General features: G+C 37.6%; 1 protein-coding gene across 2 annotated transcripts in view; it reads right to left on the bottom strand.

Moving 5' to 3' along the window:
• The window catches only part of NDST4 (N-deacetylase and N-sulfotransferase 4), a 243,333-nt gene that overhangs the window by 5,250 nt on the left and 214,855 nt on the right, over positions 1-23,228 (bottom strand). For both annotated transcript variants that reach the window (XM_021101659.2, XM_084973092.1), the window contains 6 exons: positions 18,332-18,428; positions 14,149-14,272; positions 12,050-12,224; positions 5,680-5,850; positions 4,663-4,772; positions 763-865 (listed from right to left, as the gene is read on the bottom strand). In XM_021101659.2, the coding sequence (XP_020957318.2) occupies positions 763-865; positions 4,663-4,772; positions 5,680-5,850; positions 12,050-12,224; positions 14,149-14,272; positions 18,332-18,428 (780 nt within the window). The remainder of the gene's footprint in view (positions 1-762; positions 866-4,662; positions 4,773-5,679; positions 5,851-12,049; positions 12,225-14,148; positions 14,273-18,331; positions 18,429-23,228) is intronic.

Below are 23,228 nucleotides of genomic sequence, written 5' to 3'. Positions count from 1 at the left end.
GAGAGGGCCTGGAATGCCCTTACCTCCTACCTTGCCCTATGCCTCTCTTACATCTGGCTGTTTCTGAGTTATATCCCTTTGCAGTGAAAGTGATCTAATAAGAAAACTATTTCTCTGAGTTCTGGGCGCTGCTCTAGCAAATTAATCAAAACCAAAAAGGGGGTGGAAGTCTCCAATTTATAACCAGTTGGTCAAGGGTGCAGGTGATAACATGGACTTGCAACTGGTGTCTGCATAGGGAGGGACAGTCTTGTAGGACTGGGCCCTTAACCTGTGGGATCTGATACTATCTCTGGTCAGAACTGTGTTAAATTGCGAGACACACAGCTGGTGTCTGAGCATGGCTTGGTGGTGTGGAAAAACCTCCTCACTATATGTCATAATTGGTGATCAGAACAGTTTACTCTCCTTTGCTTAGCTCAGTACCATGCATAGTAAGGCACTGGATATAGCTTTCATATATGATAATAATACTTATATATTTTATTCAAAATCACTTGTTTAGCAAATAGTTTATTTAAGTACTTTACACAATTGGAAAGGAGTTGTTCAGTAAGTATTTATGTTTGAATTGCATCCCAACAGCACAAGATTTCTACAGATATCAGTCACTTGTGTTGATCTATCTATCTTCTAAATATACCAAACTATTGATAGCAAAGACAGAGCAGAAAAAGGAATCAAATTCATTGCCTACTAGTTTTGAAATAGTTGTATGCACAGGGTTCTACCAGAGCATTTCGAAGATTAGGAAACTATTACCTCTGGATCCATGGGTGGATATTTTCGACCTTTACTCTTCCCAAGGCATTTGGTCTTTCCTCCTTCCAGCAGTTGACACCAGAAGCCCTTTTGGGGATCAAAACTACAAAAGACCAAATATACAAATGATAATAAAAATATGATGATTATAAATTGAATACAGAATTCTGAGTGAGAGAGCCTCACCAACTGTATAAAGGAAATTCACTTTTGTATGCCTGTTGCTTTGATTTGATTTAATTCGATTCTACAAATATTCATTGAATTGATTTAAGAGAATGTGGGATTAAATAAACTCTGTGTTATTATATATTTTTGAATATTTCCACTCCAGTGCAAAAGGACATATAGATCTTTTGCTTTTTCTTATGATAAAATTATTGTTTTATATTTTACCTATTCATCCATAGTAGATCAAGGATGAATCAACAAAACTACAACCCATATATAAAGGATCTTTAGAATATTCATTTACTTCTTAACATGATTTCCCTGCCAAAATATATTAACAAATTTCTTTGAAATCATTCAACGGTATATATTAAGGTGACTGAATATAATGTAAATATACTTCTGTGAATATCGACATGAATTAAAGCTTCTAAGAAAAATACCTTATTTAATATTTTTTAAAAATTTAACATATTTTTTAACATCTGAAAATGTTTCTACTTTTCAAGGAGGAAATGCAAAGGGTAGAGATATAATTCATTATATTTTTCCAGACAACATGGGATATAGGTTATATAACTGGTGAGTGGAAGATTAGACAACTTTTCATTTCTTTGGTTGAAGCCAGATAATCCTATTGGATAATTCATATCCCTATACTCTTAAAAGACGATTCTAATGTTGTTTTGCTCCCATGGCTGTACAAAGTTACAAAAGTAAGAATGTGTGGCCTATTGTTTCGTTTAAACTCAGATATACAAGAATTTTTGTTTAGGAATAACAAGATAGGAAAAATGAAAGAATGAACCAAATAAGAAGGGAAATTTTAAATTTATTGCTATGGGACTTGCTGCATGCATAAAACATCAAAAAGGTTTGCATTTTTGTTGCTCAGCAGATGTTTTAGAAGGATGAGGCATAATTGACTAGGATGTAAAGTTAATTAGTTGCAGAATATTTTGTTGCCCTGGGCCCATTCCTATAATACCAGTGCACCTGCAATTTGCTTCTGCACATATGTGAGCTCATTTTGGGGGAGAGGGAAATTTTCTCCACAGTTCCCTGCCTGATCTATTATTAGAGACCTGATCCTTGCAGTCCAGGTTGTCCTAGTACATGTTATCAATTAAAATTAAATACATCACTGGTTAAATGGATAAAAGGAAGACAAAGTCATTTTCAACCTGGACGTTTCAATCTGCTCCTTGCATAGCACAGTCCTTTCTGTAGTTTTCATTAATTTCCCAAGAGGAAAAACAATTCAGCATGCTGTGCAAAATGAGATGGGGAAGTCGGCATAACGGTGCCCCTAAACAGCATTTTCTGCCTCAGGATGAGAATATTTAACCGTATTAAGTTAAAATACACTCTGGCAACCAAGCCAAGCTATTTATACACACACAGAGCATCTCCTTTGCTATCCAGTGTGCAGAGGTTTCAGGATGGGCTGCCACCTCTCCTTGCTCTCCGCAGCAGCTGTTGGGAGGCAGAGCTTAAGACATCCTGAGGAAGGAAAGCCATCCAGACAATTAAGAGCCATTCTTTTAAATAGGGTTGCCATAACCTTGAATTCGCATGATTTTGCTGTCCTGGTTTCATTTTTGTATTGACAATATGATATACCCTAAGTCTAACAAAGGGCACTTATTCTTACTAAATTATATCATTGCTTTATGGTTTGGTTTTAGTAGGGATGAAATTGTGAAATTAAGATGCAAAGGTTTTCTCAAATAACTGTTAGACAACTTGGAGGACAGGGATTGGTTGCCCTATGAGTTCTTTTATTACCCTGAACATCACTACAGCTATTAATTTTTGTGATGTGTGAGACATTAAAAACCATATATTCTGTACTTATTTAAAAATCTCTTTTTTAAACAAGTATTATTTTATAGGTTTATTGAACCATAGGCAAATATCTGTAGTAAACAGAAGAGAACCATTCCCTAAACTACAGCAGGGAGGCAGGGAGACACGCCAACATCAATAACTATTACTGTAAATGTATTATGAGAAGCTTTGTCTACTTAAACAGCAGGGGCCATGCCTTGTGTTGTTATTACCATGTGTAGGTAAAAACTTCATTAGACCTGTTTTAGTGGATAAGGAACAACTCAATCTTATTACTGCTTTTCCTGTCCCTCCATTACCCTCTCTAATTGTCTAATTGCTGATTCTAATCTGCTGTGAACTGGGAAATTATATCATCAAGCTTGTTAGAACTTTATCTAAAATTTAATGTGCTTTAAGATCAGGCCTTGTGAGGGAGTCAAGAACATGCCTTTTTAAATATATATTTGGCTGCTTGGAGCTTTGGTTTTTGTTTGTTATTTTGCTTTTTTATACCTTTTCCCTTCCATTCTCACTCAAGTACATGATTTTATTTTCCCAAGATGGCTGCAGCTATGTCCCCCCTCTCACCCCCTCCTTGACAGAATGCCTTTGCTCCTCCCCACCAAGAATGGAGGCTCCCTTCCCTCCCCTTGCAATTGGACGGGCTTTATTAATCTGGTTCCAATTAATAGAATATGGCATCAGTGATGCTGTGTGACTTGCCAGGCTAGGTCAGGGAAGGCCTTGAACCACGTTCCCTTGACATATAATTCCCTCTCAGAACACACAGCCATGACACTGCCAGAAACCCACACAAAGAGATCTTGTCCTGCTGAGCTCGGCTTTGAGCCATCCCAGTCCAAGAGCCAAAGACATGAGTGGACAAGTGAAGATGTCTCCAGAAGATTGTAGCCATTCAAGCTATGCCCAGATATTCATATCTTCTCAGATACAGCCCCAAGTGTTCTGAGCAGAGACAACTTGTCCTGGCTGTGTCCTGTCTAAATTCCCAGTCCCCAGGATCTGCGAGTATGATAAAATGGCTATGGTTGCACGCCAGTAGGTTTGGGAAGGTCTATTGTGTAGTAACAGACAACTACAATGTTATATGAGATTATATTTGGTTATACACAATTTAATATATACAGAGAAAAACATGAATGTGTCCTCTTCCCAGTTCTGCCCCAATACCACTCCCTTTCACAGGGCTAACAGTGGCCATCAACCTTTTCTTTCTTTCTTTTTTTTCTTTCTTTTTTTTTTTTTTTTTTTTTTTTTGTCTTTTTGCCATTTCTTGGGCTGCTCCCACGGCATATGCAGGTTCCCAGGCTCGGGGTCCAATCGGAGCTGTAGCTGCCGGCCTACGCTAGAGCCACAGCAATGTGCCATCCGAGCTGCCTCTGCAACCTACACCACAGCTGATGGCAACGCCAGATCCTTAACCCATTGAGCAAGGCCAGGGATCGAACTTGCGACCTCATGGTTCCTAGTCGGATTCGTTAACCACTGAGCTATGACGGGAACTCTGATCAGCATTTTATTTCTAACCAGTAAATTCCTTGGCAAAAAAGATTATATATTTTCACCTTTGTAATCTCAATTCCCAGAACCCTTTCTGCACAGAGTAGGAATGTTAAAAAGTCTACCGAAATTTATATTGGAAAAAAGCTCACAAAGGGGAATTTGTGACATATAAAGTGCCTTTAAGGTAAAGTGTTCCTGGTATTCAAAGGGGAGATACTACATGAGTAGTGAAGATATTCCTTTGACTGCTTTTGAGTAGCATAATGATGTATAAATTCATAGCTAGTATTAATGATGCTATCTACACACCTACCAGTGATAATTTATGATGGCAAATAATGGAAATGAAATCAAGCATGAAAATAGACTCACGTTAGTGCTTCAGAGTAATTATAATGAGGTGTAACTCCCAGAAACTTCTGGACTTCATCCATCACAGTAGCTGGGTCAGATCTCAGCTGCTGTCCATCAATAATTAGCAACTGTAGAGTCAAAAATAATCACTTTATGAAGAACAAAACTAAATTAAGTAGACTGAGCTGCCTCCCTTGACCCGATGTGATGTTAATCAATTATATCAGTATGAATAGGAAGAAAATGTACACTACTTAGCATATATTTTAATGTTTACTATTCCTGTGTCCTTCCAAACAAACAACCAAGTTTGCCAAAGGCCTTAATTATAGTAAATAAACATTGACACTCTCTTGATTTAGTGTTCAAGAGAAACATCGTTTTCTGTCTGTTCTGTAATCAGATCATTATCTCACCTATGAAATCCAGTGAGTTAACCTTGGAGCCCAGGGCTTAGAAACAGCAGGCATGAGGATGAAAATTGCCCATAGATTCTCCTTACAAACCAGGACAGAGAATTCAGGTTTTAGTTGTGACCTGATCTAGGATGAAGAAGGTAAAGGATTTGGACGCTGTCTTCAAATCCGTATTTCCTGTTCTACCCCAAGTGCCTGGAGTTGTTATATCATTTCCCACTTTGACCATCTAATCCATGACCTCCTTCTTTCCCTAGAAGAGTCCCAAAGGACAGGTGACATGGGTACCTGCACAAGGTGTTCCATAAAAGTTTTGTCTAACTGGCTGATCTGCTATTATTTGCGAGTTATTGCCTACAAATCAATGCCTCCTGTGTGAGAACTTCCCACTTTGAGACCAGCTACCATCCAAAAAAAGATCCCAAGAATGTGTTTCACAGACACTTGACATTGTAATACTGTTACTGACAGGAAATATGTACAAATACACATTTATTCCTTAGGTAGAATCATCTCTGATAATAAACTGCTGTCTGTGGCAATGTTAATTTATATTTTCTGTTTGTCAGTGCAACACAATCATGATATAATAAACAGGAAATTCATTTCAGGACATTACCTGAGAAGTAGCAAAGTAAGTTAGCCATCTTTCTATGTGGACTGCATACCATCCAGGCACTAGGCATCTCCTCTGTAAAGTTTTGAGGTCAGATGGGGCCCAATGTCCTGTTGTGATAACTTCATAGAAATTAAACCTCAGGGCAGCTGGATCTTCATGTGATCGTTGGTGCTTCAATAAGAAAGTCAATTGTAAAATTAATTTTCTTTATGTCTGCATAGGTATATGCGCATGTGTGTGTCTGATGTGTGTGTATACGTGTGCGTGTGTCTTTCATTCCAAATTCCAAATCAATGAAAAATGACTAATTGATTTTAGAATGAAAAATAAGGTGAAAAGTGCATACTATATTGAAACCTAGGCATTAGCATATTGCTTATTTAAAGTACAAGCCTTCCATATATATCAAGTAGCATTCAGATAAGCCTGTAGTTGTCTTCATGTCTAAAACATTTAGGTGCAAGGCAAGAGACAGAATACAAGGATTTTCTCCATGGGTCTGATCAGAAGTGAAAAGATGTCAGGGATCAGACAAATCAAGCCTAATGTAAAGAGATTTCTATTGGCAAGAATAGGCTTACATATTACTGGGCTCATTGTTTCATTACGGCCACTTCTGCACGTTCTGACAATTCTCCAATATCCCTATGTGGCAGATGCTATGGATATGGAGAAGGCAGATATCTATTCATAATGCTTGTTTAGGTGTCATATTTATGTTGATATTGCCCAAGGCATTTTGCTTTTGCCCTCCCAAGGGTTTTAACCTAACTGTGCTAATTCCTAAATACCAATTCACACTACGTTTCAGTACCAAATCCTCTTAGTCCTTCACATCAAACCATTGTTGGTCAAGCTCAAGAGCCCAACACAAGTCACTGCAGTTTCATAAGCATTTATGAAGATCCTTGCCAGAACAAAGGACTGCAAAAGATTCTAGAGATAAAAAGACATAGGCAAAACAACACTGAGATCTTTAAAGAAATCAAAATCTTGTATGGAAGACAATAGATGAACAGATTGTAATAAAGTCATATATTTGACTAGAAGTATAAGTTACTTGCCAAGATAGCCAAACCAATAAGCGATTAGTTCTGGATGAAGAGATGAAGGTACCTTTTTGAATGGTTGAAGATTTTGAGCTAAAATATAGTGACAAAGATTTTGATAAGCAGAAAAAAATAAACATGGCAACTCAGAGAACTTTAAAGTAAATTTGAATGAAGGTGAATGAGGTATGTGGGAATGGATACATTGATTTTGCAAGATATCTAAAAGTGAACTTAAAGAAAATATACTACAGGATAAGGATGGAAGTATATTAGGGCCCGATAGAATTATGTAAGAACAGGCCTTATATATAAGTTAGAAATAAAACTTACTAAGAAAGTAAGGATGACTAAGTGGTGAAGCATTAAAGAGTAACTACTGAGCGGTAGATTGCTAGAAATAAAACTTTTGAAGCCCTGTCATAATTATGTAACTATTAACCTTCTTATTTGTACAGGCATTATGCTACATGTATAGAGACTATATATAATTAATATAAGGTGTAGAAATGACATAAGTTGAATAAAGATATTTAAGCATACCATGGGCATATTAGTAAAGTAATGCTAACATTTCTACTTTGCACAGTGATAATATGGAATTGTACTTTATCTGCTCTATATTGACTTATACCAGTTAAGCACCTACTTTTTTATATTTATGCAACTAAAAAGATTAATATAAAATGTGACCAGAAGTCACAAAGGAACTGGAAAAAAAATAGAACTACAGCTCCTCTGTGAGGCCCATTATAAAAAATGTGGGGTAGAAATTACAGTGGCAGGTGACATTTGTAGGAGTATCTGAAGTACACCTGCTGAGCTTCAGATTTATGGTACTTACTGAATAGACAGGACTGGCTAAGTAATAGGTTGCATTATTTTGAAATGTGGAACAGGCTGGGACCCTACTCTGAGCAATATAGCAATAAAATGTACTATCAGAAAAAATTATTCCTTTCAAATGTGTATGTTCAAAGAATTTTCTTGAAGAAGCAGGCATAAATTCTCTCTTATTTAAATGGTTTACTCCATGTGGAAAAAGGAAGATTTCATATAAATTTACCCTAAATAGTGACCATGCTTTCTGCTGGGAAAATATGCAACATTTTGCCCCAAGTATTCACATTCAAAATATTTCATTAAGATGTAACATCTCAATATTTTGGGTACAATTTTAAAAAAATGTTTATCTTGCTTTGGTGATATAAATCTTGATAAAGTAAGAAAGACACATTTTTGTATCTCGAGGGAGTCAGTGAGTCATGGATTCTAACAATAATTTCTGGATTTTGCTTCCAAAACAAGTGTTCCACTTGGATCCCCAACCACTTCTCTTGCAACCCAATTTGCAGCATTCTATTTCTCTGTACATCTTCATTTGTTCTCAGCAATATGTTTATTGAAGAAATTTTGAAAAGTCAAGAAAAAAGAAAAAAATTACTAGTTATCTTACTATGTTATTAAAACTTTTAGTCTTCTTTATTTTGGAATCAATTTCTGTATGCTCTCATAATACTGGGATTTTAGTATGTATAGTTTGTTACCACCATAAATTAAAGATTATCAGCTTTAATTAGATCTTCATTGCTGTAGGCAATTTTACATTTCTCTGGTCAACTTGATCTCACCACTGTATCAAGATTTCATACCACCTTTTTTTCTCTCCTCAAACCACTGCCTTCCAAATTACCCCCCTCTTGTTCATTAGATTAACTCCTCAACTTTTTAAAGGAAAAAGAGTCCACCACAATCACTTTAATTTCTCTATCCTAGACCTTCAGATTTATCAGTGTGTACATGTATATCCTTCTCTGTCCCTTAAATTTCAATGCAGGTTTTCTTAACCACACATCCATTGATAGAATTCAGAGATCTATAAACTTTTATCTGCAAAAAAAAGCCTCTTTATTTTTAGTAACTTCTAAATTAAAATTTAGTACTTATTGTAGCTGTGATTTTACCACCAATAAAGATCAGTTCTTTTTTTTTTTGTATTTTTAGGGATGCATTTGCAGCATGTGGAGCTTCCCAGGCTAGGGGTCTAATAGGAGCTGTTGCTGCCAGCCTACGCCAGAGCCACAGCAATAGCAGATCTGAGATGCATCTGCAACCTACACCACAGCTCATGGCAACACCAGATCCTTAACCCACTGAGTGAGGCCTGGGATCGAACCCGCAACCTCATGGTTCCTAGTCGGATTTGTTTCCACTATGCCACGATGGGAACTCCAAGATCAGTTCTTTTATATCACATTACAGGTCTTCCAGATATATCAAACTCTTATGCTCATCACTACTTCAACGTTACAGTAGTATTAGCCTCATCACTAGATCTTGACTTTTACTGAATCAATAAATATCTGTTACTGACTTTTAAAGTATTTTGATATTTCTATATAGTTGTTTCTTGTGCAATACTATGTAATATAATGCTTTTTTATAGATCTTTTTAAGGCTATACTTGTGGCATAAGGAAGTTCCTGGGCTAGGGGTAGGGATTGATTGGGAGCCACAGCCACAGCAACGCGGGATTCTACGCCACAGCTTGCAGCAACCCCAGATCCTTAACCCACTGAGTGAGGCCACACCTGCATCCTCACAGACACGATGTCAGGTTCTTAACCTGTGGCGTCACAGTGGCAACTCCAGTATAATATATTTCTGAAATTAAGCCCATAGGCTCCACCAGACCGCCAGAAGGTTCCCAGCACAAGAAAGAACTCTGGAAGTGGAGTGCTTCCCTCCCATGTAAGCTATTTCCTGTAGCTGTCCTTTCTGGCATTTTACAATCCTCACAGGATTGATTCCCCTTTTTCCCTTGGGGGTGGGGGTGGGGGTAGGGGTGGGGGTGGGGAGGGGCTTTAACATCCCTCTTCCTTTGAAAACTTCTCATTATAATTCCAATCACCATTAAGCACCATTACTATAGAACACATCTTCTCTGACCCTCTTGTGTCCGGTTTGCTAAAGTTTCCACTTCCCTCCCTCCCGGACTTTCAACTCTGTAAAGATAATTCTGGCCTTATTTTGCCTAATTGTCTAATTTCTTAGCCGCTGTTTGACACTGTCGTCACCTCCTCTATTTGGCAGTACTCCTTTACCTGTATTTGGTGTCAGTACACTGCTGGATTTTTTTCTTCTACTCCTCTGGCGATTTTCTCTTGTCCCTCTGGCAGCCTTATTCTGTTCTATTTTCTTCTTCTCTGAACCTTCTTCTTGGGCAATTTCACCATTTTTATGGCTTTCTGCCTCTGATTCACATATTTCTGTCTCCCGCTCAGACCTGTCCCCAGAGGGCCAGCCATCTCTACTGTTGCTTTCAGTACAACAGACAGTGATTCCAGAACCTCAGAATCTCCATCTATGTCACACCTTTAGCTTCCTTCATGTTGCCCCCACACTTGTATTCTTCTTCAGGGCTTCTTTTTCATGGGAATAAATGGACATCATCCAGTTGCCCAGATTGGAAATCTGGTTTATCCTTGACATGGTGTTCTTACCAGGTTCAGTTGATTTTAATCCCTATGCATCTCTTGATACTTTACACTTCATCTAGTTTCTACTTCCTATCTTCGTCCATGCTACCTCCATTTCTCAGGAAGACTCTTGCAAAAGCATCTATTTGATTTCTCCTTTCTTCCCCTCCAATCCATTCTTCAAATAGCAGATAGTGTCATGTTCTCTAAAGGAATTCTGGTAGTTACACACCGGCTTAACATTTTCCAAAGGCTTTCAATTGCTCAAGGAATGGCACCATAAGATTCTCCCACTTGGCTGCCAGCCCCTGTGTGTCCTCAGGCTCATCTCCCACAGGATTTCACCTCAAGTTTTGCTCTCTAACCGCATGGACGTGTCTTTAGTTCTTTAACTGTGCTGTGTTTTTTTGCACCCAGTGGACCACACATACTTTCTCCTCACCGACTCTCCCTCTACCCTCACTCAGTTAATACCTATTTGTCTTTCAGTTTAAGTCTAGAGTTTATTTCTTTCTCTCTCTGTCTTTTTTTTTTTTTTTTTTTTTTGCTTTTTAGAGCCGTGCTGGCAGCATATAGAAGTTCCCAGGTTAGAGGTTGAATTGGAGCTACAGCCACAGTCACAGCCACAGCAACATCAGATCTGATCTGTGTCTGCATCCTACACCACAGCTCACAGCAATGCCAGATCCTTAACCCACAGAGCAGCGAGGCGAGGGATCAAACCTGCAACCTCATGGTTCCTAGTCGGATTCGTTTCTACTGTGCCACGACGGGAACTCCTAGAGTTAATTTCTTTAGAAAATGCTCTCATAGCACCTTCCGCACGTCTTCACGGAACATTCAAAATTTCTAATTTGATATTTTATGATATGATAGATATTACTGATTAATATCTATCCACACATGAGAATGAGCACAATGTTTTAATGGTCATTCTATGGAGTAAAACTGTAGTTAAATGATGAAGAATACTCCATTTCAGTGTGACACACTTCTTATTGCTGGCTGTTAACTTTTCCTTTTGTTTGTTATTATTATGATGATTAGTACTGCGATGAATAAAAAAAGGGATACAAAATTTTAATCCCTTTGCAGTTTTCTTAATGGATTACAAAAGAGGATTCATAGCACAAAACTACCGTTACAAATCTTTTGATAACTGTTGTCAAATTAGTTTTCAGAAACTGTCTCCATATATATCTGTCTATGGGAATGTTTGAGCATTGTTATCATCATGCCCTTGTCAGCAGAGAGAATAAACATGACAAGTTTTGCCAAGATGATTTTTTTTTCAAAGTATCATTTACTTTATCATCATTTGATTTAAAGTATCATTTGTTGATCTCTAATTGGGTTGATCATTTTTTCACGTAAATTGCTGTGCAGTTGCATTTTTGTGCATGTGTGCAAATTGTTTAGCTATGCTTTTTGCTTATTTGCTCATTTTTTCTGTTAAAATATTATATTTATTTAGTTATTGTCATCAATTTGCAGAAACTTTTTTTTTCAAATTAAGGGAACTTAGCCATTTACCATGTATTGTTAAAGATGCTCTATTTAGATATTTACTTTTAATTTTGAAAATTGTGACAGACCAACATTTTGCATGTTTATATGGTTCAATCTATTAATTATTTGACTGGGAGTTTTTTTACGGCATTATGCCTGAAATTCCTTGACTAACTTAACATGAATTAGGTTATCAGCTCTTATTTCTCATCATCATTAGCTCTTTTATTATTTGACTGTTCAGTGCATCTAGACTTTAGTTTGTTAATTCACCATTGCTTACATTCAAACTATGACCAAATGCTCTTATCAGTATTTTTTACTGCTTCATACCTGGTACCAAGAGTATGCCCTGTCTGAGGGGTCAATGAGGATGGTGATGATCTTGGCTTTGGGAACCAGAGATGCAGCTCGTTTGGGTGCTTCTTCTGAATGGAAGTAATTAGCACTCTTTTCAAATAGGAAGTCACTTGTAATGTTGGATGGAGTAGGGAAAAAGTCCATATACCTGAAGGCAGAGATAGATAATTAGTTAATTTGAGGTCTAATTTTTTCCCTTCTGTACTATGCATATGAAATAATTTAAATATTTTTAGATTCATTTATATCAATTTCTAATTATTGGTATTACAATAGTCAAAATAGACACTATTCTATGCAATCTGAATGTGAACACAACCACAGGTATTATTGTTCTAATGGACTATTTAGGGCATGGGAAAGAGTGAATTGAAACAGGTCAGTTATTAAGGAGCAGAGAAAAAATCCTTTTGATTTGAGTAAATGTTCTATACTGTTGGCAGCCAAATTCAGAAAATTTAAGTTTACCCTTGGCAAAAAGCAAATTACACCATATTGCCTAGTAAATATTTTAAAATAGTAAATTTATGTTTGCAAACTTGAATGCAAAATTCTTAAATTGAGATTAAAGTGTACAAAAGAGGAATATGTGTAAGTCAGAATAGCTATAAAATACTAAACAGATTAGGGCATAGTTGCTTTCCTCCTTTTTAACTTCTGCATAATTTGTAGTATGTGTAGCAATGTGAACACATTATAGTCTATCTAGAGTAATTAAGGGGATATTTCCTGCCAGTTGATCCTGTGGTGCCTCGGTAGGTTCACTCCTCCATATGCTGTTGGAACATTCCTCTGTGTGTAGATTATGGAATCAATATGTTCAGAGGTTAATTCAGTGCGAGGCGTTAATTATGTGTGTAACCCTCCTTACAGCTCATCACTTCTCTAACCCTCAAATGTTCTAGAAATAAATAATGAGAGCAATTAAGAATTCATATAAGACACTTATTTTCCTCTTTGACATTTGTTATTATGTTTCCCAAATGTGAAGTGGTGAAAAGTCTCATCCATATTCCTGCTTAACAATTGCCATTTGAGCTTACAGATAAGAGCAAATTACTACTCTGCTTTGAGTAACTTGCATGCAATTTCAAAATCCACTTAGTCTTTTTAAAGTAAGGTAGGATAGTGATAGCCTGGGTGCAGAGTGGATATGTCTCTACTCATGAAGAGAAGTCAGATCTTCTCAGTGGCATTGCCCCCTGCCCCACTCCAATCCTAGCTGCATCTTAAAAGAATGATGTTTTCATTGAGGACAGATTCATGGGTGATGTTGACGTAACAGTGTGTGCTACAGAGTTATGCACTGAGGGGAATTTGCCTTGGGGGAAATTTACCTTAAATACTTGGGATTTGGAAATCAGGTGATATATTTTCCTTAGAAAATTGGGATAGAGCTAGAAAAAAGCCCCAGAGTGAAGATCAGTTCCAGTATCAGGTTTATTCGATTTCAGTTTAGGGAAAATATTGTGATTTTTAAATTTTCATAACTTATGAAATACAAAGCAATTTTCCTCTTAAGCACATGTGTGACTAGCATTAATATGATTTTGGAAACACGCTGCTATTTGCATAACAAATATCAGCTTATGTTATAATACAACATTATTATAATGCATTATAACATAATAGTCTATGTGGTTAATGAAGATACATGTCACAGAGTATAAAATAAAACAACTACTGGGTTATTTGTTTCCTCAAACATCATTGTCAAGACAAATTATGTATTTAGTTAAAAAATTCTAAGCACAGTAAAATAATAATATGTTTAAGGAGAATTTTAAATATCCTTATGAATAATTCTGATGAAAAATATTCCATAATCCTCTTTATTCAATCATATTAATTTACCAGAAAAATATTATCATTATTGCACTGTCCAAATCAAATTATAGGCAACACTGATTAAACATAGCATCATTATAAATTAATTTCTAATTCACTATAGTAGAATTGAACATAACAAATTTATTCTGTCATTATGTAGATGCCATGCATACATCTATAATTGCTTAGCTGTGAGTGAGCATGTATTAATAATGGGCCTTATTTGTTGTTATTTTTCTTACCAGTCAATTCCCTTGTGGTAGTTGTTGCCATTGAAGAACTGAACTTCTTCAAATGTTTTGGGGCTGGGGAGATTGCTGATGATGGAAGGGTGCATAAGAAGAAATAAATAAAGTGCTGTTGTTCCTATGATGAAAATGGAGGCAAAAAGTTACATGGCAGTTAAAGACAAGGCAAATATTATTTTAACAAAATTTTTGCTCAAAAGGTAATATTCAAAAAACCAGTTCATTCCGGTGTCAAAGTGATTTCCTAAAAATCAATTAAGTGCATTTCATGTGGCAATGATTTATGTTCTTCTATTACTCTTCATGATTCTATTGACCTCAAGACCCTATTTAATATGAGTACAGGGAGGGATAAATTAGGAGGTTGGGATTAACATATACACACTATTATATATAAAATAGATAACCAACGAGGACCTACTGATAGCACAGAGAACTATATGCAATATTTTGTAATAACCTAGAAGGGAAAGGAATGTGAAAAAGTACACACTCGCCCATCTGAATCACTGTGTTGTATACCTGAAATAACATGATATTGTAAATCAACCATACTTCAATAAAAAAAAGAAAGAAAAATATATGAGTACATAGCCAAAGTAAAGCAAATTGACAGTATGCTAGGAGAGAAGTTCAGATACTGGATGGTTCAATTTCCCCTCCCGGAGTCAGACGAGTGACTACAGTATCAAGACGTGCAGCACAATACTTGAACCTCAATATTATATTCAGATCAATTGTAATAAATCAAACTAGTGTGCTGGCTGAACAACAGTGACTGTAGCTGGGGATCTGGAAGCAGAGATCACCAGCGTACTGCGTCATTAATGGAAAGTAACAACGGGTCTGAGGGGACCAAAGAGATCCAGACTGGGAGGCTCCTAGTGAAATGGGAGGGCAAGAAGAAATAAATTCCATTAAAGAGATTTCACTGCTAATTGAAAAAGATGTTTAAAAATTAACAAATACAGAATCAAACTATATAAATGTAATGATGTAATAAATAATTAAAGGAATCAGACCTGGTTACAAACTGAATTAGAGGCCCAAAGGACAGAATCTCAAACACATTGAAAAATTTAGACATGAAAGTTAGGGGGCAATAGCTGTCTTAAAGAACTGACTTGATTTTCTCCTGAAAATAACAGGAGTTCAAAAAGGAGAAAATGTGAGAGGAGGAAAAAATCTTGCAGGGAGAAGAAATAAATTAGAGATGAAGTGGTATAGAATTGCAGCTGAAAGGGAACAGGAATCCAGAACTTTTCTATTTTTAAATATTTTTTTTAGGATGGGATCTATATAAAAGCATTTACTTAATGATGAGAAGGATGCTTGTGTGTGTGAGAGACAGAGATAGAGAAAGGACGAGAGACAGAGAGAGAAAGAGAGAGATTTTTGAGACACAAAAGAGCTGAAAATATTGATCATTTAATATCCCTGAGATGTTGAGAGGGGATGGGTCCAGGGCACACATAAAGGAATATTTTTGAATTATTGCTGGATATTTTAAAATAAATACCCGATAACCTCATTCAGTATCATGTGCACGTGTTTAGTCACTCTGATGGTCACAGAATTGCACTCAGAGCTCCCCTGGGCTACAGAAAGTCAAAGCCTTTATCTTCTGAGCCACACACCTTCCTGCTGCCATGAGCAGGGGTGATGTCAGGAGGCATCTGAGAGGAAGAAAGGAGAAAGCACTTTCAAGAAAGGACAGGAGACACAGGACTCAACAGTCTTATAATCAGCCATAAAATCTGGGTCCAAGGCCTCACAAAGTGTATGTTTTCAATTAATTATCACCTGTGTTTTCATCTATCCTTGACATTCATTTTTATCCATTACCTTTGATATGAATATTTTGTAGAGGAAGTTTCTTACTGCTGTAATGCTTGAAGAGAAACGTTATTCTGTTTTTTGTTTTTTCTCTTTTTTAGGGCTGTACCTGTGACATACAGAGGTTCCCAAGCTAGGGGTTGAATTGCAGCTGTAGCCGCAGGCCTACATCACAGACAGCAATGCCAGATCCTAGCCATGTCTGCGACATACACCACAGGTCATGGCAACACTGGATCCTTAACCCACTAAGCAAGGCCAGGGATCGAACCTGTGTCCTCATGGATGCTAGTCAGATACTCTGTTTCATATACAATAGACTTTTTAGTTTTACCAGAGTAAGTTTATTAGGGTGAAGCAGAGAGATTGTGAGAAATCAGTGCTAACAATGGAAACTCTGATCTTCTAGAAGATTAAATTGAAGGCCAATGAATTATGCTTTTAGAATTATTGTGCTAAATTTAACCCTCTGGAAATCCTCTCCTAACCTGGTAATATCAAAATCTGACCCAGAATCATGAGGAATGCCTATGTGTACAGAAGATTCTATCAGGACTACAACTTAAACTTTTCCTTAAGCCCAGGCCTAGCCAGCTCTCTGTCTATCCACATTTACTCCCCAACTTTCAGCAGATGGAAATTTTTTTCCAGGATTCAACAATGGAGAAGTGGGTATTTCATCCTTCCATTCTCACCTCACATCATCTGAGAGGATAGGGGTTTGAGGACCACTTTTGTGTCTCATGTTTATTGCCAAATACGCATAGGCCATCTTGAAGTTGTTTAAAGATAACTCTGCATTAAAGGCCAGATTCTTAGCATTTATCTTCCCATCCCCCAGGAAACGTACAGCCTTTAACAGCAGTGGGAGTTTTGCCAATTGGAGCAATAAGGAGAACAAACGAAGACTTCAGACTTCCATGATTAAAGCGATTTTACAAATTATCACAATCATTTTCACATTAAAATAGTATTTGAAAAGCACATAAAATATTACCATTCAATTTCTTTACTTTAACTTGTTTGTCTTGGGAAAATCAAAACCACTAAATCATTTCCATATTGATAGGTCAAGTACTAAAATCTAAAGGTATAAGTTATTGTCTCTATAGATACAAACTGTAAGGGAGATAATTATTTACATTTACCTGTAGGTTTCTAGCAGAACTAAGAACTAATATTCAATAACAACTTATAGAATGTATGTCTTTAAATTAAATTTTTAACATAATTAATAACACAGGAATGTTCTGTTTCGTTAGTAGTCATTGCAGTGTTAGAACTGCTGTGAGGGAGTTGGTAGAAAATTAATGCACAGTTTAAACAATGACGACCACAAAAGTGATATATCTGAAAATATATGTTGCTTTTTTTCGCCCTCCCTTCGCATGTGTAACTTACTGTTGTAATACAATTTACATTCTCTGAGGAAGAAAAGATTTCAACGACCAATATCTAATAGTCCAGAAATTTTGCCCACAACCTTTAAAATGATCTACTTGCTTGTATTACAACTATCTTCATCTAAGCCAAGCTTATTTACTCTGACTGTTTGTTTTGTGTTATGGTTTGTGCACTCACTGATGAAAATGCTTCTAGTCAAAGTAGTGAATTCAAAATGCAACAACTCAATAAAAACTTTAATTAATCAGGACATGAGCAAAGTATATAAAACTGTCACATACTGAGAAAAGTATAAAATATTCTAATTGAAAGTGTCATCTCATTGGTGAAATACTTTCATTCTCTTTTACTACATTCTTATACACTTGTTCTTTAGCGCATGAGAAATATCAAGGGAGTGCCTGATAAACCTTAGGTGTATCAGAAAATTAAGTCCAAAACATATTTATACATAATAATCATTAAAAAAAGACACATGTAGAATATTTGAAGGTAAAAATGGCAGTGGTTTTGAACCAAAAGATTAATTCAAGGCTGCTTTGCTGTGTAAAATGGTTTCAGTCAAGCCAAAGCACTTCCCCTCCTTTTTTATAACTTAGTTCAGCAGTTAATTAGGCAAAGCCACAAAAAGTAGAAATTAAAAATCAGATAATACAACTGTGACACATAAGCTCAAAGTTGTCAAAAATTTGGTCTGCTGAAGTTTTAAAATTGATACTTAAAAATTTAGTCCCCATAAGTCTAAACGAGATACTTTTGGGTACTTTAGGATCATGGCATAAAGATGGTCCATAGGGATGAAGAGTAATTCATATAATGAACTTGTATGGGTGTCTAAATATTTCACAAAGCAAAACTTGATCAAACAAAGCCATATGATGATATATTTCCAAAAAAAGAAAGAAAGAATGTAAGCAGCACAGTTGGTTGTTCTTACCTGTCTTTTGTGGCCCGATTACAAGGAATTTTGGTAAGTGGTCACAAGTTTTCTCTCTGGACCAGATGTCTTTGTGTCTTTTATCATCACATGGATTCTGTAAGAAGGAAGAAGAATGAATCTTACTGTGTAATGAATGCCTAGCTCTGTTTCATAAAAACTGTTCAAAGGACAGGTCCAAATTCTTGCCTTGTACCTTAGAACTAGGAGTTAGAGATTCTGTTCTGGTTCTGGTTCTCTGCCTTCCAACTTGTTTCCTCATAAAGTGGCCCCTTCCTTTCTTTCAAGGCTAGAACTTGGCATCAAGCTGCTCCTGCGCTGTCTTGCCATATTTATCTGAGACTTGGCTGGATTCTAATTGCTGAAACTCTACCTTCTGAATTGATGTTTTAATTCTATATACCTGAGATGTGTTTCTACCTAACTTGAACATAGTTTCTCAGGTATCTGTGCTCTGCCCTAATCGTTCCTAGGAGTTCTGGTTCCCAGAGAGGGATGCTTCCACCAGGAGGCACAGGAAGAAGATCACCACATGAAAAGTTGTAGCTGTTGCCCATTCACTTTGGACTCCTTGTGCCAGTAAACCAGGAGGTGTGGAAATGAGTTACCATCCTGATAGGTGTAATCGACCCTGATCCAAAGGTGGAACAGCCACTATTCAGTGAGAAATATCTTTGGCACTTAAATAATCCATTAGGTTACCTATTGATACTTCTGTGCCTGATTTTAACTGTAATTGAGGAAGCAGAGCTTCCACAGACGAAGGCTGGGCTGGGCACCAGAACAGAGTTTACCACAGTGTATTCCTTGCTTCACAAATTAAGTTATCTTAATCCAGGCACAGCCTTCCTCTGTCATCATTCCTAGGGAAATTTATAAGAAGAGCTAGTGAGACAACCTACAGCTGCTGCTACTGCAGTTGGTCCTGAGACTGTACCTGACTCACCAGGCCAGCCATCTAGACCAGCAGAAGTGCTAACCATAGGTGGGGGAAATCCAGAAAATCCAGAATTGAGGATAGAGGTGCAGCAACGCAATTGCAGCAATACAGCAGCTGCTTTGGCACCACCTGCAGCAACGTGATGGGTTTCCAGTGTCTTCTAAGGATCCTCTCCTATAGGTTTCCCCAGGAATTATGTCCACAATCCTGGGAAAATTTTGCCTGGATGAACAAGTGTGATATGGGAACCGAGTATAGTGAGAGGTGGGGGAGTGCTGAGTGCTCTTTCCTCCACTGAAGGAAATACCCTCTTTCTGGCCAGGGCAGCACCCTATCCTCATTCCTACCCCACTTCCGCCCCCAGCTGGGGAGACCGAGTATTGCCCTTGGCCAACAGGAGCCCCCTGACAGAAAGTCATGGCTCCCCTCCCCATTCTCTGGAGGTGGGTTATGTCCAAGGACTGACCTGTACAGGATGTAAAAGATTGGCCTGCTTGCCTCTTTATAGTAGCCTTTATTTTAATTTATTTTTTTCTTTTTATGGCCACATCTGTGGCTTATGGAAATTCCTGGGCTAGGGGTCAAATCTGAGCTGTTGTTGCTGGCCTACACCACAGCCACAGCAATGCCACATCAGAGTCCTGTCTGAGACCTACACCACAGCTCACAGCAACACTGGATCCCTGACCCACTGAGAAAAGCCAGTGCAGAGCCCACATCCTCACAGAGTCAATGTCAAGTCCTTAGCCTCCTGAGCCACAACAGGAACTTCAAGATGAGATAACTCTCTCCCTGCAGACCTGGTCAAGGCCAGACTTTCCTAAGACCACATCAACGCTCTGCTCTTTCCTCTTCTCTTTCTTGTCCCACTCTTGCTCTTATAAGCTTCTTCTGAAAGCATTTTCTCAATAAGCCATTAAACCAGATCCCTATATCAGACTTGATCCCACTGCATTTTCCATCTCCAGCTTCCTCAGGAACAAGAGTATAGTGCAATATAAAAAGACCAGTTATGTATAAAGACAACTGCACTATGAGAGAATTTGCCTTGGAATAGGTTCTGCTATACTCTTAGATTTCTTGATGAATTCATTGATAGAAATTGTGATAAAAGGAGTTAATTTCAAGTAATAAACTTAACAGTCCTTATCTATTTTATATAACTGAAGTTTTGTTTTATTTTTACTGGTCTCTCTATTTTCCGGAATCTTTTTATTCAGTATTTAATCTCGAATCCTCCATAGCCTAGCTTCAGTTTAATCCTAAACATAAATTGCACCATAGAAGAGAAGGCTAAACTATCCAGTCTCCCTTTCTTCCTTCGGTACCAGAATATCCCCTCTGTTTGGTCTCTGGGTTGCCAGCTAGATACTATATTTCACGATCTCTCTTGAATTGAGCTTTCTTCGTGAATCATTTTAGTTTACATGAGCCAATATGATGTAAAGTATCTTCTTTTGGGCTAAAGTCACTCTCCCTAGATTTCCCCTTTCTGGTATACCCATTGTCAGCTATAAAATGGCTCCAAAGGCAGCATGAGCCATGGACTCAGAGCTGGAAACCATATATGCATATGTTGAACACCTGCCAATCTGGGAACCTGGAAAGCCATGTGGACCAGAGCTATCTAACTCTCCTAGACCGTCTGCCCATTTTTAGACAGTTGTATGAGTGGGAAGTACATTTCTACTTTACTTAGCCACTATATTTTTGGAATGTCATCATTCTAGCAACATTGCCTCTACCCTAACTTAATGTGTTTCAAAGCACTTGTCTGTGAGAAGGTAAAACACTTGTGTCAGAATGTGAATTACTGCACTGCATGCTTCAACAAGAACATCCTGCTACCAGAAAAAACAAAAATTCTGGATGAAGCAGCCAGATGCTTAGGGATATAGTTTGTTTATATGCTGGCACAAACTTCTTGTCTCCTGGCAAATCAGCAACAATAATTCAAGCCTGTTCGTGGGTCACACTTTGAGTAGCACTGTTCTGAACTAATAATTGCCAACATCAACCCAAAGCTTCAGTTAGACTGTTTTCACTGCTATAGACATGCTCATACCTGCACCTGAATCTTTAAATAATTTATCTTTCTGTGCAATGCTCTTATTCTTTTCCACAACTCAGAGTCAAAATCTTGCCACTTCTTCTTGCTGAAATTAATCTCTACTATAAATCTTTCCTGTCTATTGAAGAGGGGCAGCATAGCCCAGTTATTAAGAGGGTGAGCTCAGGAGGGAGATTGCCTACGTCTTAAGCAATTTTCTGAAATTCTCTGGACTTCAGATTCTTTATTCAGAAAATAATGATTGACAATACCTACCTCACGTGGTTATTGAGAGCATTAAATGAATTAATATATTTAAAACGATTAAATTGTGCTCTATAAAAGGGCTTATTCTGTAATCCCACCATAACCTTTATTTATTTATTTTTCTCCTGTGTCCAGGTTAGTTAAGCAATTGGAGCAACAGAAAGGGGTTATTCTTTTCTTTTTTAGGGCCAAACCTGCCACATATGGAAGTTGCCAGGCTAAGGGTCGAATCAGAGTTGCAGCTGCTGGCTGACACCACAGCCACAGCAATGCGGTATCCAAGCCAAGCCTACGACCTACACCACAGCTCACGGCAACGCCAGACCCTCAACCTGCTGAGCGAGGCCAGGGAATTAAACCAGCATCCTCATGGATACTAGTCAGGTTCATTACTGCTGAGCCACAATGGGAACCACCCCCCACATTTTTTTTAGGGCCGCACTGGTGGCATATGGGAGAAAGAGGTCATGCTTGCTGATGGACTGGTTTATTGCAGATATCTATCATGAGAACTGCTTTCCTCGTCCATGGTTAGAAGCACCAGCACCTAAGGAGGTTTTCCCTCCTCACAGCCAAGTGGTTAGACTTCTGGGATGAATGAGTTACCTGGTAGGGAAATAGCCTGGAGTTGTTTCAGGCAAACTTGAGGCTATAGGCTACCTTACTAGATGACCCAAAGACCCCCATATAATCCTAATTCAAGTTATTTCTGGATATTCTTGCTGTTTTGATACTAGACTCATTTGTTTAATTCTTTTAGCACATGGCATCACTTAGGGCTGAACTCAGAGATGACCCCATGCAGGAGGCCTTCCCTGATGACTGGAGCCAGGGCACTTCCTCCCATCTCCCGTTTCTGTCTCTCTTTAACCACTTCCTGTCACATTTTTTTTCACTTCAATGCAGTACCTGAAATTATTTTATTCAAGTATGTGTTTCTAGCAGTATTATATAATGTGTATATTAATAGTATATATTTGTGATAATTCTATTCAACTAGAATCTAAGTTCTCTGAAGCGAAGACCTCTGCCTGTCTTCTTGATTGCTACAATCAAACACAGAAGAGGTGGGTTACAATTACTGACTGAATGACAGATTAACTGCCTTAGGATAGGCACCGTAAACAGTTAGTAACAGGCATAGGAAGAATTTGATATACGTTCGAAAACTAACATATTGTGAACTGTGTAGACATTTTGCTTCTCAAACGCCCTCAAAAAACCCATTCACAGTCTCCAATGATGTCTTTCATGGTGGCCCCAGAATCTAGTTCTTGCCGTTTACTCACACCATTACTTTAGAACTTAAATTCGGTTTTCCTATTATCATTTAACAGCTTCATTTGTAAAGAAATTTCTTTTTCAATTGTATTTTAGATTAAGCAATAGGAAGGCAGCTTCCATTACCTATTCTTACTGTTTCCCCATATGTGATTCAACAGAGAACAAACCTCAGAGTACGTGTTCAGTTCATTTGCTCAAATGGTTTCTTTATGTGGTTTGGATGAGCAAACTGAGGGCTTATTCAGAGCCACTACTGAAAGTCAAAGGCTTTTGTGAGAACTCTCTTGGTTCTGTATGTCCAAATAGACCACTTTTTTTTTTTTTTTTTTCGTTATTGCAGTGCACATGTCTTTGCC

The sequence above is a fragment of the Sus scrofa genome, chromosome 8, assembly GCF_054392235.1.
Source record: "Sus scrofa isolate SSC_HxYL_T2T_F1_AM1 chromosome 8, Sscrofa_HxYL_maternal_Yorkshire_Landrace_v2.0, whole genome shotgun sequence".
Lineage (NCBI taxonomy): Eukaryota > Metazoa > Chordata > Mammalia > Artiodactyla > Suidae > Sus > Sus scrofa.
This window is presented reverse-complemented; position numbering and strand designations above follow the sequence as displayed.